Below are 22,106 nucleotides of genomic sequence, written 5' to 3'. Positions count from 1 at the left end.
TGTTTTTATTAAAACCCATCACTGAAAAAGATGTCAAAGTGAACTAAAACAATGTGAACACTGACATTTTGAAAGACTGCCTTTCAAGTATGCATCCCACCCTGAAAGGCTTACTTCCAGAGTCTAGAGTGAAAATTGGGTTGTGTTCAGCATATGTTTTGTACTTCCCTGCCCATGAAGGGACATTTGGAAATGATCAAAGAATGACACCTAAATTTGTATTGCATCAGGGGAGTAGTTCTAGGTTCTCAGAAAGAATTTTTGCAGGCATATCTTGAGAAACCCAATCAGGGTGAAAGCTGATGCATGCAATCAGCACTAATAGCTATTGGGGCTAGTTGGTTATAAATGATCACTGCCAGGAAATGATTAATGAATTGAAGTTTAGGACTTTTGTAAATTTTACCATGTTGGTAAAGTTATGACCAACCATGTCTGTTTTGATTCCTGGGTGAGCAATTCTTGGCATTCAGTTCAGAAAGCTCTTCCTGATTTTGAACAACTGGTGGCTATGAATTCTTCCCAGCAACTGTCCAGTTGGGAATGAGTTTGCTTCTCTGGACAGGTCAAACTATGGTATGTTGTCTAGGTATGTAACTTACAACCTATGTTTTATAGCATCTACCAGCCATTTTTTAAGACTCTGGGGGCGGAGAGTGGATCAGAAGGAAGAGTCTTGTAGAGAAATTGTGAGTTCTCATGTACAAATGCCTTTATCATTTTGAGGATTTACTAAAAAATATCCATGATAAAATGGGAAGGCACTGGACTGCTGCGGGGTGGCTGGGAGCTCTGGGGCCCCCACTGCCCATGCGGGCTCAGAGCTCCAGGGTCCCCCTGCCCCCTACCCAGTTCCGGGGAGGGCTGCTGGGGTCCCCCTGTCCCCTCCCCAGTGGTGGGGAGTGCTTCCATGATCCTCCAACCCCATAGCCGCAGAGGGCAGGGAGCGGCCAGGGGTCCTTCTGCCGCACAGCAGCAGCGTGTGGAGAGCTGGCGGGAGTCTCCCTGGCCCATGGCAGTCAGGGAGCTGGTGGGATCCCCCTGCCTGCAGCGGCTGGGAGCTGCGGGGTACCTCCACTATCCTCAGGCAGCGGGGATACATTAATGCTCCCTGCCACTGCACGAGGCGGCGGGACCCTGCAGCTCCCAACTGCCAGGGCTGAACTCACGGCGGTCTTTGGAAGTCACAGGTTTCGTGACTTCCACAATCTCTGTGACAAAACCATAGCCTTAACTATGAACAGGCAGAGAGTCTAATTTGCTCTCTCTAGAGCTGCCTCACTGCTTATCCCTATGCTGGCTGGACAGCTCTGCCATGAGTGAATGGAAGCAGAGGAGTCCCAGAAGGGAGGTATTGCTAGCTGCAGATCCAGGTGATTGAACTCACCACTCTACCAGATACCTGATCTTGGGGAAGAGGAGTGAGAAATATTATAAATCACTATTGCAATAAAACAAATACCAATTAAAATAAGATAAAATGGTCAAGAGAAACTGAACCATCAACTTGTTCAACTGCTGGAGGCAAAAAATCTAGTGGCCAGAGATGAAGGGTTGGGTTTTGTCCCTGAGCCTGCAATAAACGACACTGGACCACCTCCAAAATTCCATAGGTGGGGACATTAACTATTAGTGATGAATAAGGAGAGAATCTGTACAACAGAAAGAAACTGGTCAAATCAAGTTAGTGAGTAATTATCATTTGGTAATCAATTTGCAATGAAGTATTTTTGACCTAAGGTACAGTGCAACAATACACGCGAAACACGCAAAAGAACACGCAAAACACGCAAAAGAAACTTTTTGTAACATAGTTCTTGTTTAGACAGACAGTTTAGTCTTCCCCAAAGGTGTAATATCCATACTGGCAGATGACCTATTCAGTATATGATGAATGTTTGTAAAGTGCTTTGGAAATGGACAGCGCTACTGTATACAAATCCTAAATAACTTAACATATCAAAAATATGTACTATACTTTTTTGAAACATATGTTAAGTACTTCTCTGTTTACAGAACAGTAGAATAAATTATTACATACAACCTGGCTGACTATCCAAAGTGCAAGTAAGAGCTTCCCCTTAACAGGCTTAATACAGGCTTTTTAGAATAGATTTTATATTGCATATTAACGAATATGGGAAAAAAAGAGAACTAACCCTGTAGAGGGGGTGGCATTTGTCCTTGAAACATGGTGCCAAATGAGCATAGATCTGCAGGCTATAGTAATAACTTGCCAGCTGGAGAGATAAAGCAGAATGTGACTGCTTTTCAAAGCACTTGTTGGCATCTACCACCTAGGAGGAAAAGGACATTAACTTAGATGAAAGAATTAACAAGTTTATAATTGTAAGCGCACAAGCTTTCTAGAAGCTGGTCTTGAATGATGGTTTAGAAACAGAACTGACTGCATGTGTTTTTCTCCCCCCTAAAAGGCATTTAATATATAGCAAAAATGGACATAACTGCATAAAAATACGTAACAAAACACCACCTTTATTACACTAGCTCCTGTCTTGAGGCTACCGAAAAATATCGCTCAGCTAAATACAATTCTGATCCCCCTTTATTAAAATGCTACCTTCCAAATTTGTCGGCTGCATTTGAGTTATTGTTGTGCAAAAAGGCTTGACAAGTTAATTTTAATATCAGGATGTATACCAGCACTCACGACACAACAGTTCAGTAATATCTGTTCAGATTTTCTTCAGTGTTATCAGCCCAAAGCTGGATTTTGTAGAGATGAAGGATATGAATTTTAAGCCCAAAGAAACAGGTTTCCAAAATTATAAGCGAACAAATATATGAGAGGCTAACATTTGTGCATACACACATAAAAGTAAACCTACCTGTGGTAATGCAAGTAGGTAGGCAAGAGATAAGGTCATATCATTTGGTAAAGCATCACTAGCCAGTTGTAACAGAACTGAAATACAGGAGGGGAGAGGGGAAATAAAGCTTTGATTACTGACCCATCTTCCCTTACATTTAGCAAGTAAAATATTTATCATGTAACCATATTTTTAGACTCTAGCTTGAAGCATTCCATATATGTTAAATTAAACATTAATCAGTGCAGTCCAGGAAAATAATGTGTAGTGTGACGGGGCAAGACCAGATGGCTATAGAAAAGTAGTGGGAGATAGATATATTAGCTCCCAGCTAAACAAATCCCTGGTACCAGGATAAGTTAAATGGCAGCTGTTCCAGGTCAATTAAGACACCTGGGGCCCATTAAGAACTTTCCAGAAGGCAGGGAGAACACTAGGTTGATTGGGACACCTGAAGCCAATCAGGGACTGGCTGAAACTAGTTAAAAGTCAGGTGGGTGTGGATGTCAGGAGCTGTAGGAGGAAGTTGTGCTGTTGGAGACTGAGCAGTTCACACCATATCAAGCACAAGGAAGGAGGCCCTGAGGTAAGGGTGAAGTAGAGCCTGAGGAAGTGGGGACTGCTGTAGGGAAGTAGCCCAGGGAATTGTATGTGTTATGTTTCTAAAAGGTCAGCTACCATAGCTGATACTATGAGGGTCCCTGGGCTGGAGCCTGGAGTAGAGGGCGGGCTTGGGCTCCCCCCGCCCCCGATTAATCACTGAGACTGGGAGACAACAGAGACTGTGCAAGGGAGGATAGCTTCTCCTCACCTCCCTCACTGGCTTATGATGAAAATGGCTGAGTAGACTGTAACCTTGTCTCGAGAGAGAGAAGGGTTACGTGGAGGGTCACAGTGAGCCTCTGAGGCTAGTGAAATCCACCAGGAAACACGGGACCCACGGAGACAAGGACAGAGCTTTGTCACAGTTAAACTGCAATCCTGATTTACCTTAACTTCTTTGGTTAATGTATAAATGCTTTGCCTGGAAGATGAAATACTGCAGTATCAGATCCCAAACTGCTGAAACATTTTCTGCACTGATTTACAACAACTAAATCTGTTGGTTGTAAAATGAAGGCAGTAGTATAAAGTTATGAGCATCGAAGAAAACCAAGCAGAGGAATAATGTAAAATACATTGTTTCCTGAAGCTAGAGCATCACATTTACTTGAAAGCTGCACACAACAAAAATCTCAATTATTAATCAACTTTTCATCTTTAAATAAAAAAGCAACATAGTATTGTGTTATTTTAAAGGAAGACCTGTACAATTAAGTATTGATAAAGAAGAAGCAAAGAAGCTGGTCCAGATGATACATATTCTAAAAAATTAAGAAAATTAGCTAACTGTTTCACTGACAATTATTTCTGAAAGCTGTTTGCCAACTGATGAGATACCAAAAGACTGCAGAGAAATTGTGGTTGTGATCCAAAGTCCATTGAAGCCAATGGGCTTTACATTAGCCCCTAATGTAGTACTGATTTTCAAATAAAAGACAATTTTCCTGGCCAGTGCTTTCCTATCAGAAAAGAAGAATCACAGAGATCCTAGAGGACACTGGGAGAATGAGCAATAAGTATTGTTATGAACAAATTTCATCTGACAAACTGTGAGAGTCTCCAGGCAGGATAAGCCAAGCCCTCTCTACCTCTGAGACCACAGCACGTTTTCTGCTCTTGGCTTTCCACTTCTTCCTCCCTGCCAGGCAGGTGACTGGGGACAGGAGAGTGCCTGAGGAAAATCTTGAGTTCAACACTCCAAAAACAAATTTGCTGGTTCCCTTTCAGGGCATTTAAATTTCAAATTAAACTGGCTGAGGGGAAAAAATTTAAGAGCCAAGATGTCCAAGAAATGTCAACAATGAAGGTCTGCATCCTGCCATTTGCACTTCTTTGGAAGCATTTAATTAGGACTTCTGATCTTAGGTGTTACACGATAAACACCAATAAAACATACCAATACAAAAAGAAATCAGTGTTTAACCAATAAAACATCAGAAAATGCACCACAAATGGTTACTTGTACCTAAGGGCTTCAGGGGTATGCACAGGAATTTAAAGTCACTGCTTTCGGAGGGGCATGTACTGTGCCCCTGCCCCAACCATAGAGAAGTTCTGCGCTGCAGCGAATTATTGGGGCAGCCCATGCCCCTGCTTGCCCCCCCAAACCTTGTGCAGTCCCTGAATGGCTTGTTTAACCAGACCTGTCATGCAGACTACAGGGGTGTGATTTCTAAAGTACAGTAAAGAGTTGCATATATTTGGTTTGTGCAGATCCTGCAAATGTGCACTAAACGTTCCCTAGTGCACTTTAACCTAGTGCTATTTGAAACATTACAAAGATTACTCAGAGTATATACTACTGCAAAGAGTAATGTATACAATATACATTATTCATTATACATTATTCATTACCGTATATATAAAAGACATTTACAAAAGCCCCCCAAAACACTGATTTTTCCGTCACTGCATAAAACTCAAAAAATTGCTAAAAATAAACCCTGACAAAATGAAATTAATAAATCCCATTAAAAAATAAGTCTTTACATGTAATATAAATCTGGGGAAAGCAGGGAGGGTAGACCTATGGCCCAGACAGGATAAAAGTCTGCCTTCAGTCATTTAAGAGAAACTGGAAAACTCATGGTTATAAGGTATGCAGGGGACAAAGGATCTTGTCTACTCTATGTAGCCATCCTATTTCTAAGTTACTGCTCATTTCGGGAAGATGTAATAATGCTTCCATCAGTAGATCTCAACGTACTTTACAAAGAGGGCAGTATCATTATCCCCATTTTACAGATGGGCTAGTGAGGCAAAGAGGTGCAGTGACTTGCCAAAGGTCACCCAGCAAACCAGAGTCAGAGTCAGAAACAGAACAAAGGTCTTCTGACTCCTGGTGGAGTGCTTACTCCACTAGATCACAGGGACATTATGTGTACTTGTACTTTCTTCCCACTCATTGTGCCTCTCGTGAATTCTGTAGCGTCTGCTTTGATTTTTGTAATCTCCTCAAAACTAATATTCAACCCACTCAACCTAAATATTAATTTTTTAAAACCAGTCTCAGTTCCAAGAATCACGTACAAACTTTTGTAAACACACTTTTAGAAAACGTGGATCAGACACTGCAATTAGGAATCATTATTAATCTGCCAAAACCACATTTACTTTCTCAATTATTTGCAGAGCAGGAGTTTGATTTCACCAAAATATAATAACGATAATCCCTGCATGCCTAGCACCCTGCCCCTTTTAACAGCCTTGACAAAACTTACAATTTAGGTCACCATAGCTACATCTCTCGGGGTGCGAAAAAGCCATACTCCTGAGTGCTGTAGCTATGTCCACCTAACACCCATTGTAGTTGCAGTTTGGTTGACAGAACAATGCTTCCATCAATCTAGTTACCACTGCTTCGGGTTGTGGAGTTCCTACAACGACGGAAAAACCTCTCCATCGCTGACATCTGCGTCTAACTACAAGGTTATGCTGACATAGCTACAGCACCATAGCTATGCTGCTATAGTCCATGTATTGTACACATGGCCTAAAAGGAGATTTGATACACTCTGATACTCCCTGATCCAAGAATCACTCCTGCGGGCTCCCTATCAAGGGGCCTGTGTATTTCAGCCTCTTCTTGTGAACTCCTCATCCCAGGGGAGTGGGATTGTTTATGTGGTTACTTCATTTAAAATGAAAAAGTTTGGAGGACTATTTATAATTGCAGGTTGTCACTGGGCTTCCATCAAACTGTGGTGGTTGTGATGTTCTCCCTCAGCCAGATGCAATAAGCAAGTCTTTGGATGCCACGTGGCCACAGAGGTTGCTCAGGTAGCACCAGGCCACAGGTACCAAGACTACAAATGTGATCATCACTATCTATGCTGATAACTTGGCTTTTGACAAAAGCTTCTAGCTCTGGCTAGACTCAACATGTCCTGGATCCTGTCTGAGTTAAGATATCTAACAGAGCTCCTAACATAGTTACTATTAAAATCTGAATGTTGTTGCTTTTGCAACTAAGGTTATTTGCGATGTTCCCTATGTTCAGGGCAGGAAATACAATGGTAAGGCTAACGACTTGCATAGGAATTTGTTAACATTTTATTCATGTTCTCTAGCTATAGAGAGGCTGGTATTCTAGGTTGTGTGTTTTATTTTGTTTTTTTCCTTGAAAATCCTAATGAACCCATAACCTGCATGACTAATCTTTGGATCTTTTTCAAAATATTGTCCTTAATGAGCCAATTGTCCAGGTACACAAAACACGATACTCCTATGTCTGGCCACTTAGTACTCCCAAGCAATTGTGTGAACAACCATGGCACCAAGACAAGGCCAAAAGGCAATCTATTATTCTATTCAGGTTCCTGTACCATGCCCATCAGCACGGTGCCCAAGTGCTTTCCAAGACTGCATTAAGCAGTATGACTAGTGACAGTCATATACCGTTTTTTTTTCCTTTTTCCCTTCTTTTCCTAATGGAAAAGTTGCATGTGGATTTTAAAAAAAATACATTATAGTATACAATATATTTTTATACATATTGTGTTATAGATTTATATTAGTGAAAGCAAGGTCAAAGAAGCTTGCCTTGAACTTGGACTGGAAAGCGGTGAGGAGTGTGGTTGTTCTTAGACCCTTAAGGAGTTGGTTCTGCAATCTTAGACTAGCCCCTGACAATAAACTAATTTGCTCCCTTACTGGAAATCTGAGATACATTCTGAAGCACTGAGATGAGAGGAAGTGATCAGGAACAGTCAGCATGGATTCACCAAGGGAAAGTCATGCCTGACTAATCTAATTGCCTTCTATGATGAGATAACTGGTTCTGTGGATGAAGGGAAAGCAGTGGACGTGTTATTCCTCAACTTTAGCAAAGCTTTTGACACGGCCTCCCACAGTATTCTTGTCAGCAAGTTAAAGTAGTATGGGCTGGATGGAAGCACTACAAGGTGGGTAGAAAGCTGGCTAGATTGTCGGGCTCAACGGGTAGTGATCAATGGCTCCATGTCTAGTTGGCAGCCGGTATCTAGCGGAGTGCCCCAAGGGTCGGTCTTGGGGCCGGTTTTGTTCAATATCTTCATTAATGATCTGGAGGATGGTGTGGATTGCACCCTCAGCAAGTTTGCGGATGACACTAAACTGGGAGGAATGGTAGATATGCTGGAGGGTAGGGATAGAATACAGAGGGACCTAGACAAATTGGAGGATTGGGCCAAAAGAAATCTGATGAGGTTCAACAAGGACAAGTGCAGAGTCCTGCACTTAGGACGGAAGAATGCAATGCACCGCTACAGACTAGGGACCGAATGGCTAGGCAGCAGTTCTGCAGAGAAGGACCTACGAGTGACAGTGGACGAGAAGCTGGATATGAGTCAACAGTGTGCCCTTGTTGCCAAGAAGGCCAATGGCATTTTGGGGTGTATAAGTAGGGGCACTACCAGCAGATCGAGGGACGTGATCATTCCCCTCTATTTGACATTGGTGAGGCCTCATCTGGAGTATTGTGTCCAGTTTTGGGCTCCACACTACAAAAAGGATGTGGAGAAATTAGAGAGAGTCCAGCGAAGGGCAACAAAAATGAGTAGGGGACTGGAACACATGAGTTATGAGGAGAGGCTGAGGGAACTGGGATTGTTTAGTCTACGGAAGAGAAGAATGAGTGGGGATTTGATAGCTGCTTTTAACTACCTGAAAGGTGGATCCAAAGAAGATGGATCTGGACTATTCTCAGTGATAGCAGACAGCAGGACAAGGAGTAATGGTCTCAAGTTGCAGTGGGGGAGGTTTAGGTTGGATATTAGGAAAAACTTTTTCACTAGGAGGGTGGTAAAACACTGGAATGCGTTACCTAGGGAGGTGGTGGAATCTCCTTCCTTGGAAGTTTTTAAGGTCAGGCTTGACAAAGCCCTGGCTGGGATGATTTAGTTGGGATTGGTCCTGCTCTGGCTAGGGGGTTGGACTAGATGGCCTCCCAAGGTCCCTTCCAATTCTGTTATTCTATGATATGGATGTATCATCACCAGATGTGAATGTAAGCATCTTCATAGTCCAATATACATAATAAGTAGCCTTCTTCAAACTGCCATGATTGCTCCCAAACACTGCACTGTGAATTTTTCTGTAACCCAATAAAGATTGGGGCGGCTCAGAGGTACAGAATTGGGCTATAACTATTTTCTGGTCATCTGAAAGTAACGAACTAAATCTCTTCCATTTTCCACCCACTGGCGATGTCTGAGTGATGTTCTTCATAAGACAAAAAATTTCCTGATTTGTTGGTTTTTTAGTGCATTTGAAAGGAGCAGTTTGGTGGAATTTCTCTGAACTGGATCTTCCGTCTCTTTTGATAATTTTGAAGACACCGGTTATCAAAATAATTTGAAGTCATCAGGGATAAAAAGTCTATAGTTTCCCTTTAAAAGAGAGATTCTTCTCCAAATATGCTGTAAAAGCATTGAAACTTGCTCCAGAGCTCTTATAAAATGTAAGCTTTTTGCTCATTACGGACAACGTATCTGTATGTATATATATTTCTTCTTACTATATGTTCCGATGAAGTGGGCTGTAGCCCACGAAAGCTTATGCTCTAATAAATTTGTTAGTCTCACAGGTGCCACAAGTGCTCCTGTTCTTTTTATAAGTAAAGCTATTATTCACCAGCTCTATATTCCTAGTGACAAAGTATTTCAAAGGCAACATAAAGCTGATGAACAACAGTGCTACATGCATTTGCTCAGACTACTTAAAAGACAAGCACTAATACATGCAAAGGTATTATGCATCAGCCACCTACTACTGATTTTATGCTACAGTATGATACAACTATGATCAATTCGACTCGAGCAGCCAGACTTCTTTACTCCATAGACTTACTCTGTGTTCGTCCAAAAATACATTACCCTTCAGTCGGCCGCTTTCCGCACTGGCCAGGTACAGACAGTCGAAGTGCACATCCCTTCAGTTCAGGGGGTGTGGGTCAGGCTTTCCGAAAACACAAACACACATACACACAGTCCCGTGCCTTCGTTCTTTTTATCTGATCTGACGGCCGTGTTTTAGAACAGACCAACCAATCAGGGTAGGCCGCATTGTTTATGTGATTGCCCTAGTTGTATAATTGATGGGTATTCAATTTTTTTGTCCAATTGTTAGTAGTTCGTATAATTGAGGGCTATTTATTTTCGGTAGCCAATTAGATTTTGAATGTGGGTAATTTGGGTTGATAAGTACATAGGAGTCAGCATAAATTGTTATCTGGTTGCAGCACGTCCTGACCACAAGCCACAGTCTTAAGCTTCGTTTTTGCAAGGCTTGCATTTTAAAGCATACGGAAGTTTGAGGCCTAACATTTGCAATACTTCCATTTCGTTCAAGCTTGACAAGACAGTTGCTCAATTTATTCACAACTTGCACTCTATTACTTGCATACCAAAATGAAGATGACTGGTCTGATTTTAGGGTTCCCTTTAAAAAAAAAACAAAAAACCAAGACACAACCTGTATATCTGACAAAAACTAAAGAAATAAATTCAGGAGACAAGTATTTTGGTTGAATGCCTTCATTACTAATCACTGAAGGAGTTTTGCCAAAACTCATATCTTCATCAAACTGCAAAGCCTATAATAATGAAAAGAGGAAAAAAATAACGGCTTATGGTCCTGTGACCCAATCTGAAATGTCCTGAGAAAAGTCATACCTTCTTAAAAGAAGACTGCCATTTACCCATCATTCTAGGTGATGCTCACAAAACTGCCAGATACTCAAATTATGTGCAGCCTTTACTTTTCTATCCACGTTCCAATAAATTAAATTATAACACTGTCAGTGCAAACTGGGCATTGACGTTCCAAAATACTCAACTGAAGAAACTAAAGAATTTGTGACTATAAAATATTAGAGTCACTGATGGATTTGCCAAACTTTATTTATTGCTTGTGTGTTTTTCTTTTCTTCTGGAACAGCTCATGGATGCATAAAACAGTTTGCATTTTAATAAACATTGTTAGACATTAGAAAGGTCCAAGTGTCAATATAATTATGCTCTTTGGTTTTTGTCAGTTTCACTAGAAAAAAAGTTGCACTTCACAAAAGAAGCTAGGAGTGAACAACAAGGGATGGATCACTCAATGACTGCCCTGTTTTGAAGCACCTGGTATTGGCTATTGTCGGAAGACAGGATACGGGGCTAGATGGACCATAGGTATGACCCAATGTGGCTGGTCTTATGTTCTTATGTAGAACTCTCTGTGGAAAAATTACTGTGTTTGTGTAGAACTCAAAGCATATCTATGAAAATCTGGAAAATTTCAATTCATTTTTCATTGTGATTACTGAAAACGCTAAGGAAACCTCAGGACCTAAACTGTTTACTATGCACTTAGAAACAGATCCAATGTCTACTGAACACAATGGATGGGCTACATGCAAATGAAGATCAACCTGAACTTTAAGCCATCCCCTGCCCTGAAACCACTGGGGATCAATGACAGTGATCTGGGACTATGCTCAGGCTTGCTTCAGGAGCTGACTTCACTAGCAGCCTCCTGGCACAATACTGGCCATTAGCTGCAACAAATTTCTAATTCTACCTGTAGTGGGGCAGTTGCCCCACTTTGGCAGAGGAGGGGTTAACAGCAGCCCTTGCAGTGGCTGCGCAAAACCAAGCCAATCAGAGAAGGGCAGAAAGGCAGCCAATTAGGGCCAGGCTGGGCCCTATATAAAGGCTGCAAAGCAGAAGAGTCAGGAGTCGCTCCCTGACAAGCAAGGGAAAAGGACTGGCTCCCAGAGATAGCACCTTAGATAGAGCAGCACTGCGCAGGCTCAGGGGAGCAGAGGAAAAGCTCCAGCCCGATACATGTCAGGCTCAGGCCCCTGAAAGAAAGGGCCGAGAAGGTGCAAGGGCCAAAGAGGAGGTGGCCCCGGGAGTGCAAGCAGTAGAGGGCAGAGAAGGAGAGCAGGATATGGCTGCCGCCAGAGGGTCCCTGGGCAGGATCCAGAGTAGTGGGCGGGCCTGGCCCCCCCACCCCTTACTCTACACCTGGCCATGGAGGAACATGGCCCAATACAGACTGTGGCTTGTCCCTGAGGCAAGGGGCTAGACTCTGGGGCTGCAGTTGGTCACGAGGGCAGGTGCAGATTGAGGACTTGTGGATACCCCTGGAACGGGAGAGAACCGAGTGGGGCACAGCCAGAGGGCTCTGTCCAGAAAAGGACCCTGCAAGCCAGGGAGCAATGCGGGTCCCAGAGAGCACCGCAGAGCAACGGGTGGGACACCACCTGCAGAGGGTGCTCCACAGCTGAATGAGCTAATTCCCGGGGCAACCAGAAGGAGGCGCAGCGGTGGTGAGTCTGAGCCCCGTTACATAGTCCATCTTCTACTTCATCACCAAACCTCCAGGTTTGTATGGGGAAGATTTAAAAAAAAAAAAAAAAAAAAAAAAAAAAAGTGTGGACACATGGCCAGTCTTGGCTAGCAGAAAAATCACTTCTGGATGCCAAAAATACAGTCTGGCCAGGCCCATAGCATACCAGGAGAACCAGTAACACTACAATTAACCAAAGATGTGTGGGAGCAACACACGTGTAGAATACTGTCCACATCCAAGAGAGGCCTTATATTCTTCAGTGAAATGGCAGGGGATCCAATCCATTCCCTCTGTCTCACCTGAACTGGCTAATCAGGGCATGATGGGTGCTATGCAAAGCCCTGCCCCACCAAACCAGCAGCCTCTACCTCCCATCCACATGTGGAAAAGGAGAAGAGTGCAGCCAAAGGCTGTGAGCATATCAGATGCACCCTACCCCTCCCAAGAAAGAAGGGGGGACATCCTCTAAATTAAAATTCAAGGTAAATTGACAGGCCCGTGTCATTGCAACCATTGTTTAGATGGTGTGAACAGCAATGAAGTCTGTCAGTTTCTGCATATATAGTTCCTCAAATAACAATCCTGTAGTAAAGTCCTCAAACACACCAGGGGTCAGTGGCTGGTTTCAGGAGGTCTGCAAAACCCCAAACCCCAGCACCCCCGGGGCAGAAACCCCAAGCCCATGGGCAGAGTGTTGGAGATACGGGGGGTGGCACTGTCTCCCCAAACTTAACCAGAGCAAGGCAGTCCCGGGGGCAGCTCCACACACAGCCTTACCTCCTCCCCTACCCCAGTTCCTCACCAGGTAAGAGGTGGGAAGCCAGAGCCGGGCAGTGCGAGGCGGCTGCTACCCTGGCTGCTCTTTCCATCTCCTCCTGATGCTGATGCCTGGGGCTCCAGCTCCTCCTCAGCTCCCAGCCCCCTGGGACTGCTCGTGCAGCTGGTAAGAGCCACCTGGGGCCAGCAGAGTCCTCGAGAAGCAGCCCCCCGATCCCCCTCCAAACTAGACAGGCTGGGTGGCCTCCTGAGGTGAGTCGGCGGTGGAGGTGGGGCTCCCTCTCTAGGACCCGCCAAGCCCTGTCTCCCCCACCATAATAGAAGTCAAACTGCACCTATGCCCAAGCTCCCCCCCCACCCCCACCAAGCAGCCAGAGCCCCGAGGGCCCCCCTCCCTCCACTGGGATCTGGAGTTTGTATAGCATGTTGGGTGGGCCTCAGGTTTATAGCAAATGTTGTTACTATATTTAATGCGTGTTTTAATACTGATTCATGGTAAGACACGTAATTCATAAATCCTGCCTACTGATACAGCTTACAGAACTCAGCACTGAAATGAGACATATTTGATTCCTGAAGGTTCACACCACATATCACAGTGACAATTCTTCTAACTTGCTCCCGCCAGTCCCTCCACCCTCCAATACAGCTACACCTAACACAATGAATGCAGCTAGAGTGCATGGAGAGAATTGCTGCAATTAAAATTTGTGGAACACAACATGAACAATGACACCGTCTCACGGCACTTCATCATGCCTACTGACTATGGCATCACCTTTGTTGAACTATTCCCAGTATCTATTGCCAGCTAGAGAGGGACAGAGTTACGGTTGCATTGTGGTTCTTATTTGCCTTTTGATAATTTAACCTTTAGAATCCTCGTTTTCAAGCTTTTATCCAGAACCACAAGGGCTAGAAGCCTAATAAAATAAATAAAATAAAGCAGAGTTTCTCAATCACTAGAAGCTAGAGCTTTATGAAAAAAAAATGAAAATATTGTGAGCCTCATGATTAAACTGCGGGAGTTTACTCACACTTCATGTGATCTAATACACTAATTTGTCATGCCAGAACTCTCCACAGAGTAACGCATTAGACAGACATCTTCCTTCAAACGACACTAACAGCATGTAAATATTTAAACAGTTCATTTCTTAAACTGGCAGGAGGCAACTAAAGTGAAAAAGATATATAATCATAGAGAGGAGAAAAAATGGAAGTACTAACATGAGAATGTTTCACTTTTAATGACACACCCAAGGTAGGTGAGGGTGCGGGAAGGGACAAGCTTTTGAGCTTCACAGAACTCTTCTTTTTGTCTGGGGAAGATAACCAGAGTGTCTAAGCTAAACAGAATTTGGGACAGGACTGTTAAACATATGGGGTTCACACATACTGTAGCACACCAATTAAGGGTTAGCAGGTAATAGTGTGTGCTACAAACTGATTTAATGAGCCTTAAAACCAGTGTCTCTTAAGTCCACAGCTTTTAATGTCTAGCACACTTATGAATTTAAGTTCCCAGGTTTGTCTTTTGAAAGTGTTGTGCACATCTCCTTTAAGGATGAGGACTGAGCAGTCAGATATGGGGTGATCGCTTTGTGAAAAGTGTTCACCAACGGGTGACACGGTGTTTTTGTCTTATTTTTCTGAGAGAGTTTATTTAAGGGTGTAATGATTGTCTGGCTTCACCCATACTGGTGTTATTGGGCTTCACCCATATTGGTATTCACCCGTATTTAAGGGTGTTGGGGCATGTGATCCGCTGGATGAGGTACACCATATGTTGGGATAGGTATGTATAGGATCCATGGATATTGAAAAGTGTTTTGTGGGCGTAACGATCATTGTAGCAGTGGAGATATGTCTGCAGGTTTTTCATCTGTTCTGGCAGGGTCTGGTGCCACTTTAAGTAGGTTTGTCCTGGTTTGTGGGAAGATTGCTTCTGATGAGCTTGGCAAGGCCGGAGGTTTGTTTGAAGGCCAGAAGAGGGGGTTCGGGAAAGATTTTTTTCAGGATGTGATCCTGTATGGGTTGTAATTGTTTGATAATACCCATAGGGGTTCCAGTGTAGGGTGGTAGATGCCAATTAGGGGTATTAGAGTAGCAGCTGTGTTAGTCTGTATTCGCAAAAAGAAAAGGAGTACTTGTGGCACCTTAGAGACTAACCAATTTATTTGAGCATAAACTTTCGTGAGCTACAGCTGCTGTAGCTCATGAAAGCTTATGCTCAAATAAATTGGTTAGTCTCTAAGGTGCCAAAAGTACTCCTTTTCAATTAGGGGTATGTGGTCATTGTTTTCTCCCCCCCTCAGTATTGAAACAGATTCTCCCAAGGTATCTGAGTGGCCGGTTCTGTGATGCAATCTATTTCCCTGGTGAAGTGTCCTTTTTTTAGTGAAGACATTTTTAAGTATGTTCTGAATCACTCTCAGTATAGTCCCTAGAAATTTTAATTTTGGTAAAGAGAAATTCTCGGGAATCCAGGAATTTTAAATACGAACTATGCACTAAATAAAATAGTGGAAAGAAAACCTATAATTCAAAGATCATTTTAGCAAAGTGGCAAAGAATATTAACTCTAATTGCAATAGATGAACATACCTATCTGCAGATAATCTGATGGACATTTTATTGCACTCCACTGCTTCTCAAACTGTGTCTGTGGACCACTGGAAGTGCACAGCTGTCACAATGGCCAAGCACCCGTGAGCCTTCTAAAAGAGGCACTTCTAGATTGACCAATAATCAGGAACTCTCTTGAGATTTCCCGAGACTCTGCTGACCTACTAGCCTAAAAAAAACCCCAAAACCACTTTTTTGCACCCTCCAAGGGTTTTCCACTTTTTATAGATGTTTTCTTTGTTAGAAATTAAACCATGATGATATTTTTAGAAAATACTAAAATATCACTTTTGAACACTATACTGAATACATGAACATGTACAGTATATACATACACATTATATTATAAATAAAACACATCACACAAAAAACAATGTACCTTCTGTAGCTGGAAATAGGTCCTCTCCTTCACTTTTAGTTTCTGCTAATTTTCCTGTTCTCAGCAATACTTCTGCAAAACTTTCTGAAGAACTGTGTTGGAATCCAGCATAGGCTACTTCAGACTTACAAAAAAAAAAAAACACATTTGCATTAATATGACAAAGATAAATATCCTTTTTTAAAAAAACAAACATGTTTTATAATACGTTACATTAGATACAATTATATAATTTGGTTCTATTTTTTTTTAATTCTAGATAGAGATCTTATGCAGCAATAGAAAACCTAATAGTTCTCCTGTTAACTTGCTTTTTCCTGTTGACTTAATATGTCAAATGAAACCTATGACACTGGTCATCATAAGCGTTGTGAATGTAAACAGACAGTCTAGATAAAGTTTTTCCAAAACAAATTAATGTTGATTTACCTGTCTGCCTAGCTCTCTGATGTAAAGCACACACTGTATAAATCAACACCAAGCAAACTTCATTTGCATGTTAAGTCAACACAGGGATGAGAGAGAGAATATGGCATCAGCACACAAAAGAACAAATAGTAGGAAAGAAGAATTTTGTCCGGGAGTACACTTCAAAGGGATACATTTCAAAGGATTTCTGGAATATGAGGAGGATGAAAGGGAACCCTTGGTGATCCATTTAACTGAGGAACACTAGTGGCAGAGGGAAGTGATTCATGAAAAATCTGGATCCTGATTTGAATCAGTGAACTCTGCAAAAGGGCTTTGAGGGTGAGAAAACTGCTTTAGCCAAAGAACCGTAGCTTGCTAGTTATGTTTAGTCTCTTAAAAGCATGTTATACTTTTGTTTTATTTGTAATCAATTCTGATTCTACTACCTTTACGCAATATGAGTTAAAACTCTATCTTTCCTAATAAACTTTTGTTTTATCGTAAGTAGATCTCTGTACTGTAATAGTAAACAAAATATTAATTCTTAGTTGAATCAAACAAGCTGGTGTGTACACTGTTTCTTTGGAGACAGCAGACTTGGCAATTACTATGAGGTTCCAGTGACAGGGGCTGGATGCTACATGGGAACGCTCTTCCAGGGCGCTTGGGAACTGGGGTGGCACAAAGTGTTACCTGCAAGGTAAAGTAAGGGCTGGCATAATCGTGGGAAATTTGTGTGTGGTTGCTAACAGAGTGGGGTGTGAAGCAGTTGTCACCAAGTTTAGCACAAGCAAACATCTCTCTCGCTGAGGCGGGGGAGTTACAAGGTCACCCATAGTTTTGAGCTCCTCAGAAAAGTACACAGTCTTCTTTTAATGCTTCTATAAGTGTACTTTAACTCTTAATGCATCTTAAACTTACTTCTGCAACACAGGGAGCAACAATTAGAGATTCATAAAAGGGATGACAGCTCTGCTTTTCCACTGCAGCATTGGCTCCAGAACTGCTTTTTAATACATCTCCAAATTCTTGGCCCTGGAAGGAATAAGCAGAATTAAGTGTGGCGCTTGTCGACCAAGTGCCAATTCATGTCAGAGCCCCAGGCCAATTCACTTGTGTACTAGTATAGATCAAAGTGATTGACAAATGCATAAGAGTGTATCTGGAGTTTAAACTTCATGAAAACTAATGGGGTGTTACATGCATTGTTTTTACTTATCTGTATCCCTTTATAATGTAGTAGCAAACATTTACATTGCGTATACCCCTGTAAATAAATAACCCATCAAACCAGAAAGAAGCCTTATGGAATGCAAATGAAGAACTTTAACAGAAAAGTGCTAATTTCAAAGCCAGTGGTCATTGTGTGTGATTATCAGAGGTCAAAGACTCAAAATTCATTCCTCACTCTCCCTCTTCAAAGGAAAAGCCAACCCATGTAGTGACACTTCCAGTTTGTTTTCTGTGAGAAGAAGTATGGATTCAAGGAAAGCTCCTTCATCTCTGGACTGTTTGGACTCTTAACAGGGAAGTGTACCAGATGCAAAGCGGAGATCCTCAGACACAATCTGAGTACCCTGAAAAGACTTGGGAAACTAGCAATTTATTACATCACTGTCACTATTTGGAATTGTAAACTGTGACTCACCTGTCCATATATTTTACCTGCTTTAATCTCTCAATAACTCTCATTTTCTTTTTTTTAGCTAATAAACCTTTAGTTAGTTTATTATATAATTGGCTGCGCATGTTGTCTTTGGTGTAAGATCTAGGGTAAGTGACTAGTCTCTTGGAATGGAAGCAACCTAAATGTGATGTGATTTTTGGTATAAGTGACCTTTTATCACAAAGTCCAGTTTACCTGGATGGCAAGATAGACTAGAGACTCTAAGAGGACTGTTTGTGTCCCCATGATAAGACTGGCATAGTAATCCAGGAGTTCACATTTGTCCCTGGCTTGTTGTGTTATATAATTAGATTTTACAACCAGTTTGGGGTATCTGCCTGTTTTTACAGTTTGCCCTGAGATATGCACTCATGGTCGTGAGCCATTCCAGATAGCGTGACACCTGGTAATAATGAAATCTTGCTTTAAAGTCTATTAAGTAGTCATATGTTCAGATGGGAGGAGATCCTGCAATGGACTCCGTACATGGAACCCCGCAGAACTCCACTGAAGTCAATGGGGCTTAATAGAGGAGTGTGCTAACTACATATGACAAACTGCAAGATCAGGACCCATGTTTCATCTATTCATCAATTATTAAAAACAAAAAGAAAAATTAGCAGAATTAGTCAGAGAATCACAGACATCATAAAAAAAAAGACTAGTAAAAATGAACATACATATGGAAGGAAAAGTGAAGAATAGGACCTTAAATGAATAAGAAGGTAAAGAGATTTTCTAAATTGTAATAGAAAGTACGACACTATGCTTTAATGGTGCTTCAACTGCTTATAGCTCCCACCACAAACACCGTGACATTTTACTAGTATTGGCCTTTTGCTCTTCTTTGATGACATAGCTAACGCTAAAAAAACCACAACAACAGTGTGTATTATTCATTTTGGAAAAGAAAGATTAACAAAATATAAGAAAACATTAAAAGTCATCCATGGCCCCTTGATGTCAATGTGACTGCCAGTGGTTCCAGAAGCAGGACTAGCAGATCCTTGTGAAAGAATATGGCCTATACGGTTATCCATTAGTGAAACCAAAGACAGTAAGAGAGATTTTAGTGACTTCTTACATGTAATGGCCGAAGATAAGTTAATGACCTCTTCCACCATTGTCCATCACTGACTGCATGCAGCATGGCTTTTGTCGTTGTAGTTGTATTAGAGAGAACTTTCATGGTTTTAGCGGTGGTCCAATACAAGAAGTCAGCAGACTGGCTAGAAGGAATGCTGATTTCTTCCTGTGAGTTTATGCAACACACAACAACAAATGTTAGAAATAGCCTCAGCATTATCACCACCATGAGTTAATAAGGCCAAATGCCCAGAACAAACACAAAATGGCATCAGGACATACTGATAAGAGTTTGGTTAATGAGTTATTTCAATTATCAGTCTCATTTAGCAGCAAGCTAACCACAAGCAGAGTTACAAACAATGTTGCAATTTTTTAATCCCATAGCTGATTTTTTGATTAGTAGAACATTCTTTTTCTCATTAAATTCTAATCTCATGATATTTTGGACACCAGCCATTTACATTTTTGAAGGTTATGGAAGTGTTTATTTGCTCAACTAGTCCCACTGTTCTGTTAATACACTGAAGTTTATCAAAAAGGGGAGGTTGGGCATACTGGCCACTGAATCATATATTCACAGAAGATTAAGGTTGGAAGAGACCTCAGGAGGCCATCTAGTCCAACCCCCTGCTCAAAGCAGGACCAACACCAACTAAATTATCCCAGCCAGGGCTTTGTCAAGACAGGCCTTAAAAACCTCTAAGGATGGAGATTCCACCACCTCACTAGGCAACCCATTCCAGTATTTTACCACCCTCCTAGTGAAATAGTTTTTCCTAATATCCAACCTAGAGCTCCTCCACTGCAACTTGAGACCACTGCTTCTTGTTCTGTCATCTGCTACCACTGAGAACAGCTGAGCTCCATCCTCTTTGGAACTCCCCTTCAGGTAGCTGAAAGCTGCTATCATATCCCCCCTCACTCTTCTCTTCTGCAGACTAAACAAGCCTAGTTCCCTCAGCCTCTCCACGTAAGTCATGTGCCCCAGCCCCCTGATCATTTCTGTTGCCCTCCACTGGACTCTCTCCAATTTGCCCACATCCTTTTGGGGGCGGGGGGCACAAAACTGGACACAATACTCCAGATATGGCCTCACCAGTGACAAACAGAGGGAAATAATCACTTCCCTCAATCTGCTGGCAATGCTCCTACTAATACAGCCCAATATGCTATTAGCCTTCTTGACAACAAGGGCACACTGCTGACTCATATCCAGCTTCTCATCCACTGTAATCCCCAGGTCCTTTTCTGCAGAACTGCTGCTTAGCCAGTCAGTCCCCAGCCTGTAGTGATGCATGGGATTCTTCCGTCCTAAGTGCAGGACTTTGCACTTGTCCTTCTTGAACCTCATCCAATGTTTTTTGGCCCAATCCTCCAATTTGTCTAGGTCACTCTGGACCCTATCCCTACCCTCCAGCGTATCTACCTCTCCCCACAGTGTTATCCGCGAACTTGGTGAGGGTGCAATCTATCCCATCGTCCAGATCATTAATAAAGATATTGAACAAAACTGGCCCCAGGACCGACCTCTAGGCATTCCACTTGATACCAGCTGCCAACTTCCTCAACATCTTATGAACAATCTTAACATAGAAACCCAGGATTGTGTGGATTTCCAAAGAGCACAACTAAGCCATCCGAATTCTCAGAAGGGGACTGTTGTCTTTACACCCTTCGCTGGTGAAAAACTTTAATCTTTCATCTCAGAGCTATCCAAAATAGGGTTCTCTCCAGCTCCTCCATTTGATATTGTTGGTCTGTATTACCTGCACTGATGTGAGAATACTGACAGCTGTATGTATGTTCATGGATTCTGAAATTCTGGTGCTTTGTGAGACATTAACCAAATATAGTCATTCTCACAAGCTGCAAACAGATCTTGTGAGATTTCTGCCTATTCTGATTTCCCACCCTTCCCACACATACGCATGTTTTGGCAGACACCTGGATCCAAACTCAATAATGGCTGGTTCAGGTCTGGTTTTTCAAAATTTAGGGTCTGCGTTTTGCAAATTTGGGTTACTGGATCAGGCCTACCTGAAATAAAGGGTTTAAATTAATATTTGATACATCTGCAGTGATTCATGTGTCACTAATTGTTACACTACCAAGAGGTCTGTGCCTGTTCTTTCCATGTTTTATACAGCTTACATATTAAAACATAAAACAGATTTCACTATGCTGTAAATTATGTAATTATATTCCACTGACGATAATCACACAAATGTACAGTAGGGTAATATTTACAATACACTTATATACATACATATTGTTGATGTTTTAATAGCCAGTAAGTTACAATGGTTAGTTTCCCAACACAATATACTGAATTTAAACCTATCAAAAGAAAATCACTTTTCTACAGTTATGGTGGCAGGAGGATATGAACTACCAGTTTTCAGTTCAACAACTTGAGACAGAATTTTACACACTAAACAGGGTGGCCAAAATGACTTAGGTGAAATCTTGCCCCACTGATTTTTTTTTTTAAATGTACAAAAACAAGGAAGACATTTATCACCAAATCTATCATTGTCATTAAAAAGGCATCAACAACTGTCTGCCTGCAACAAAACCTGTAAATGTGAGCACTCCCTGATTATTAATAGTAATAAGATGATCTAAAGAGAGGACCTCCTGCCAGCCTTTGAACAATCAATTGGAAATTTCAATTCCCACTTGACCAGATGAAAGGGACTGCATGCTGAGCGAAATATGCCAGAATCTTTACTCTTCCTGAAAAATAAATGGCAACAGGATTTATTTAGATTCTGTTTAAATAAAAATAGTACCTCCTGATACTTATTTTGAAAGTTTTAAAAAAATAACAGAAAATTAGTTTCTTCTTTTGTAAGGCATTATACTATTTTCAAGAGAATGCGTCATGAAACCTGACCATTTA

At 41.9% G+C, this 22,106-nt stretch overlaps 1 protein-coding gene across 1 annotated transcript in view; it reads right to left on the bottom strand.

The window, feature by feature from the left end:
• NBAS (NBAS subunit of NRZ tethering complex) overlaps window positions 1–22,106 on the bottom strand; it is a 407,958-nt gene that overhangs the window by 199,062 nt on the left and 186,790 nt on the right. Inside the window, exons 36-40 of the mRNA XM_084622071.1 lie at window positions 19,200–19,367; window positions 17,371–17,484; window positions 16,039–16,162; window positions 2,850–2,926; window positions 2,160–2,297 (exon numbers count right to left, since the gene is read on the bottom strand). Of these exons, the coding sequence (XP_084478197.1) occupies window positions 2,160–2,297; window positions 2,850–2,926; window positions 16,039–16,162; window positions 17,371–17,484; window positions 19,200–19,367 (621 nt within the window). The remainder of the gene's footprint in view (window positions 1–2,159; window positions 2,298–2,849; window positions 2,927–16,038; window positions 16,163–17,370; window positions 17,485–19,199; window positions 19,368–22,106) is intronic.

The sequence above is a fragment of the Lepidochelys olivacea genome (genome assembly GCF_965140295.1).
Source record: "Lepidochelys olivacea isolate rLepOli2 genome assembly, chromosome: 3".
NCBI lineage: Eukaryota > Metazoa > Chordata > Testudines > Cheloniidae > Lepidochelys > Lepidochelys olivacea.
The sequence above is the reverse complement of the archived record's forward strand: the minus strand, read 5'-3'. Positions and strand labels throughout refer to the sequence as shown.